General features: G+C 33.6%; 1 protein-coding gene across 3 annotated transcripts in view; it reads right to left on the bottom strand.

Annotated features, from left to right (window-relative positions):
- Window positions 1-6,170, bottom strand: part of ARHGAP12 (Rho GTPase activating protein 12) — a 101,675-nt gene that overhangs the window by 13,770 nt on the left and 81,735 nt on the right. For all 3 annotated transcript variants that reach the window (XM_008568043.1, XM_008568044.1, XM_008568045.1), the window contains 2 exons: window positions 2,842-2,943; window positions 388-486 (listed from right to left, as the gene is read on the bottom strand). In XM_008568043.1, the coding sequence (XP_008566265.1) occupies window positions 388-486; window positions 2,842-2,943 (201 nt within the window). The remainder of the gene's footprint in view (window positions 1-387; window positions 487-2,841; window positions 2,944-6,170) is intronic.

Genomic DNA, 6,170 nt, shown 5'->3' with positions numbered 1-6,170 from the left:
GAAATAGAAAAAAGTACTAATGAAAAGACTACAGCTTCATTCATTTCATAATATTGCCTAGGACATTTTCCCACCAAATAGTACTATTTCTAACTCAGTCATTAAATAAATACTATGTAGTGGCACTATTTGCGCCGCCTTCTTGAATTTTCTTTTTCAACCAGTGCCTAATGTGAACATTTCAAATACACTGCTGGCAAACGTTATATAAATGAGAACATTAAATCATTCACTGGCCTCTGGAGACTGCTAAATTGACCACTGTCTTTCCACCTCTGTCAAAATACATATACAAAAAGTATCTTTTCACATGTAAATTGTTATCTGGATATACGATAAGCATAAAGAAAAAATGAGCTTTTTTTTCTTTTTAAAAGAAACACTTACCAGATTATTGATAGTACTACTAAGAACTTTAAACCAATCGTTAATAACAGTGTCATTATCGGACTGAATTAGCAGTTCTGTTCCCTGACGAGTTTTCAGCTTCAGAAAAAAGAGGGGGAAAAAAAAGAGTATGGTTTGAGCTTTCAGCAAAATTAATGAATACATTTAATTCAAAGTTTACAAAACCACCAATAGATCAGGTGACATATTGAACAGTGATGAAAGGTTAAAGTATTACACAGCTATGAAATACCTTTTATTTCAATATAAAATAACACCACTAAATTATTTTGTAAAACACGAAGTTGTTTCCCATAATAAATTCTCAATAAAAATCTAATAATGTACAATCCCAAACTCCATTGCAACAAATGCCATAAAACTTTCTGAAACTAGTTTATCATTTAAAAATAAATTTAAGCATCAAAGCTGTGCTATTCAAATCAGAATTAAAACATAATTTGTATATAAAGGAATAAAATCTATGATGTTTTTACATAGCCTGATAAATTTTTTTCTCTCTGGTTAAAAAATAAATGTAGAAAAAAGAATATATGAAGGGTTAGATTTTCAATATTCCTACTTAATAAATATAATGGCATAGTATAAAGAGACGGCACAGACAATAAATGTCACATCCGTTATGGGTAGAAATATTACTAAACTAAGTGTCAAATCATGAACTGAAGTAAGAATATATTATTCTACATGAAGGCAATAAATAATATATGTATAATCTCTTTGGTTCAAAGTTGCTTATACTTGATTGGGGAAGAATTTTGAGGCAGTGGTAGAAAGTATTACTTCCATTTTCTGGTTGATAACTGATATTTTTTCCCCCCAGAAGAGCATATGGCAATGTTCCCAAACAACACTCTGAGAGACATATGCCTCAAACATGGTTCCCCAGGTTTTTATTTTTTTTCTGGCCAGTACAAGGATCAAACCCCAAACCTTGGTGTTATCAGCACCACATTGTAACCAACTGAGCTAACCAGCCAGCTCTTAGGTTCCCCGTTTTAGGTTCACAGAAAAACTGACAAGAAGGTACAGAGATAGTCCATATACCCTGCCTCCATACATGCATGGCCTCCCCATTAAACATCCCTATTCATCTATTTTTTAATATCAGATTTGGTGGGTAAAGGGAACCATATTCTTTTTGCTGGGGAAAGGCAGGATTTGTGAAACAAAGGCTTGTTATATATAGTCTGTTTTCCAATAATTTATGCAAATAAAGCTGGTTTTTACACAAGCTTTTTCTCTTAAATTTAGGATAAAAACTGACTTAATCACCGACTAGTTAAGACTAGGCACAGTGAAAGACTATTTCCCAAAATAACTCAAAAACAGAACATCCAATTACTACANGCTGAGCGAGGTGCGGGAGCAACACCGAGGGTTGCGATCCCGTAGCCGGTCCCAGTCTGGTATGGGCGTGACACTGAGGGTTGCGATCCGATGCCGGTCACGAAAAAAGACAAAAAAAAACCCCAAAAAACATAATTTGTATATAAAGGAATAAAATCTATGATGTTTTTACATAGACTGATAAATTGTTTTCTCTCTGGTTAAAAAATAAATGTAGAAAAAAGAATATATGAAGGGTTACATTTTCAATATTCCTACTTAATAAATATAATGTCATAGTATAAAGAGACGGCACAGACAATAAATGTCACATCCGTTATGGGTAGAAATATTACTAAACTAAGTGTCAAATCATGAACTGAAGTAAGAATATATTATTCTGCATGAAGGCAATAAATAATATATGTATAATCTCTTTGGTTCAAAGTTGCTTATACTTGATTGGGGAAGAATTTTGAGGCAGTGGTAGAAAGTATTACTTCCATTTTCTGGTTGATAACTGATATTTTTTCCCCCCAGAAGAGCATATGGCAATGTTCCCAAACAACACTCTGAGAGACATATGCCTCAAACATGGTTCCCCAGGTTTTTATTTTTTTTCTGGCCAGTACAAGGATCAAACCCCAAACCTTGGTGTTATCAGCACCACATTGTAACCAACTGAGCTAACCAGCCAGCTCTTAGGTTCCCCGTTTTAGGTTCACAGAAAAACTGACAAGAAGGTACAGAGATAGTCCATATACCCTGCCTCCATACATGCATGGCCTCCCCATTAAACATCCCTATTCATCTATTTTTTAATATCAGATTTGGTGGGTAAAGGGAACCATATTCTTTTTGCTGGGGAAAGGCAGGATTTGTGAAACAAAGGCTTGTTATATATAGTCTGTTTTCCAATAATTTATGCAAATAAAGCTGGTTTTTACACAAGCTTTTTCTCTTAAATTTAGGATAAAAACTGACTTAATCACCGACTAGTTAAGACTAGGCACAGTGAAAGACTATTTCCCAAAATAACTCAAAAACAGAACATCCAATTACTACAGTTAAGAATGTAAGTCATATTTAGAAAAAAATTATTACCTCAAATACATTCTTTTTGCTGGATTTATCCTTTGAAGCCATCTCAATCGTCGCCCCTTTGAGGTCCACTGTGAACTCTGGTTTAGACTGATTACTCCCAAACTTCATTTTAGAAAAACGGAAAAACCTTTATGTGATATCCATGTACATGTATGTATTCAAAAAGAATTAAAATCAATTTTATATTATTAACAATAAATAAAATAGGAAGCTACCTCAAATTCTTCTATGAACATATAGAGTTCATAGAAAAGGAAATAAAATAGCTCAATTTCCATCATAATTTAAAAATATATAAAATAAAGCCACACTGAAATCTTTTTTCACTCATCAAAGTGGAAAAAAATCCAAAACTATGCTGGTGAGAACACAGACTACTAGGTGCCCATGTGTAAGTGAGATGTAAATTGGAACAACTCCTGGAGAGGGAAAATTGGTAATATTATATTTGTAACTTTACAAACATAAGTATACTCTCTGTCTTAGCAGTTCTATTTCTTGGAATTTATCCTATACTAGATATGACTACATAAAATTACATGTTCAAAAAAACAAGACAATGTTCTTATACAGAAAGGTACTTCAACCAGTTCATGGAAAGATTTGTATTATCTCTTAATTCTATTGTTCCAGGAACTTTGTGAAGTACCTTTGTATTCATAAATAATATCAGGCAGATATCAAGTTCATTTTCCACCTAATAAACATTCTCTAAAACTGACTTTGTGCTTTCAAGAATTAGTTCCTTACAGACTATTTATGTTGTCAACAACTAACAATAACTTATGAACTCAGAAAATTCTAAGCCCCATGTTCTTTTATTCGGCCATTGTTAGAAATTATAACTAGAGCCAGATGCTATAAAGCCACAGCAATTAAATGAGTAATTGTGAAAAGAATGGAAAGATAAGTTGACATGGATGCTTTGAGAAGAAAACTGACTCAGGGGGCTATAATATTTTGTTAACTAGACAGGAAGAAAGATTAGCAAATAGAAAATTTACGTTAAATACTCTGTATCTTGCCACCGTTTAACTTCTTTTTAGTCTGTTAACTAATAATAGAAAATAGCATTCCTGCTGTACTGGAAGGTTTGGAATCTTAAAACCTCTAATGGCTGAAGAACTGTAATCTAAGGAACATAAAGATTTGTTATAAATGTTTCCTATATTTGATACAGATATTTCATTTGCTGATACATTTTCAAGTCAAATTACACTTGCCTTTGGAAATGGATCTTACCCACCAACCTTGTGATAACTTATTCACTATTTGTAATGTCAATAACTACTTGTCAGCTTCACATTTAATAAATGGTTCAACTTCACCTGTTCCCTTTTACTTCATCTTTTCAGCAGTGCAGACTTAAATAACATATTTGTTATAACAAAACCACTAAGGAGTTATATGGGATTTACTAGTGGAATCAAGGCAAAATTTAGAATACTATATGAAATTTATTAGTGGAATAATAAAAATCACAATAAAAATTTTAACCATATTCTACAAAGACTGCCTTCTTATGTACCTTTTCATTCAAGTGACATTTAATTAACCACAAAGAAATATGATGAACATAGATAACTTCTTGAGCAGAAATGCATATCTCAAAAGTTATAAAACTTGAATATATTTAACAAAATGATAAAAATCAATTATTTAATTTGTCATCATTTTATTGCTCTGTAGATGGTTAGCTACAAGCTAAGATACAAATAACCACCCAAATAAGATAAAACAACTAAATATTAATATGACATGACATGACAAATGCAATCGATATGGTTGGTAAAATTTTTGTTTGTTATTTATTCTTTTCCAAAATCTAGTCCCACTTTTCTCTATCATAATCACCTTCCCACCAATACATTCAAGGCCAAAAACAAAAACAAAAAGTATTGTGGCAAGAGGCATGCAACAAGAACACATACAGTGACAGTTGAGACAGGATCAGACTTTACATATGCGACAGCAGGCCGACGACTGACAGAATTTTTCCAAGAAGAAAGCAGCGAAAGCAAGAGCTCAGAGACTGAGCCCTGTTGGCAGAATGACTTGATGGAAAAAAGGAAGAAAATGATGATGTCATAACAATGCACAATGGCAATATGACACATAAGAGAAAAGCACAATGGAACCAGATAGGACAAAACTACACACAAGCAAAGCTAAACTTACAAATATTTTTGCAAAGGCCCCAGAATTTATCTCAGAATATATTCTGACTTTGCCATTATATAAATTCATGTTTTACTTTTAAGATGAATGCTTTATAGAATTTATCTTAGACTTGTCTTAACCTACATTCACAACGGAAGACCTGAAGGGTAATAGAGAGAAGTCACATCTGGCCCACCGCCACCTTCTCAGCCCCCTGCTCACAAATCCCTGGGATTCCTCCTGGTCACCTGCTGGATTTTGTCCTCCGATATCTCTTGCCAAGTGGCCCTACCATCTAACTTGCCTTCCCCTTCCTCTAAGATGGTGGTTCTTCCTCTAGGAGAGACGCAATTTTGTTCTTCATGGGAAATTTGGCAACACTATGTTTAGTTGTCACAACTAGAGGTGCGGGTGCTAGTCATCTGCTAAACACCTTACAATGCATAGGATAGCCCCCACAACAAAGAATTATCTGGCCAAAAAAAGTGACTATTTTTTAAAATTTGAAAGCACGTATAAATGAATGAATGGATAACTACTGATATTTGTGGAGGGATTTTTAAGATACTCAAGAGTATGATAAATGATTCCTAAGAGGGAGCACAAGGTATATCATGTAACACTGTAATGTTCGCTTGTCAGTCTGCCTCACTACTGCATAAGCTCTGAAGAAGACAAAGGGCATGCTATTTATTTCTACACCCCCAAGCTTAACACAACACCCAAGACGTAGCAGGCTCTTATGTCTGTTGAATAAACAAACAAACATACATACATTTCTACGGAGAAATCAGATGACAAAAAAACAACCATAAGTTTATGTTACTGATATAACAATCCAGTGGTAACTAATATTTTCCAGAAAACAACTGGAAAGTATCTATAGAGAAAGAAAAGCTCACTAGATTTTTGGATGATTTAACACCTATGTAAAATTTATCTTATAAAGTGGAATTGCATGCAGCATATATGCATCTCATTTACTCAAGTTTAACTATCCATTCTCTGCAAAAAAGTAAATAGAAAGAATGAATGATTTTTTCAAAAAAAATAGAACTTCCGACAGTGTGATGATTTTGCTCAGCATTCCATCAATGAGTACACGTATCGGAGTGAGAATAAGATTTGAACGTGCTATTTCTTCAAATGGGTCTCTCAGGTTTTTGCAC

Source organism: Galeopterus variegatus, unplaced genomic scaffold (assembly GCF_000696425.1).
Source record: "Galeopterus variegatus unplaced genomic scaffold, G_variegatus-3.0.2 Scaffold369, whole genome shotgun sequence".
Lineage (NCBI taxonomy): Eukaryota > Metazoa > Chordata > Mammalia > Dermoptera > Cynocephalidae > Galeopterus > Galeopterus variegatus.
The sequence above is the reverse complement of the archived record's forward strand: the minus strand, read 5'-3'. Positions and strand labels throughout refer to the sequence as shown.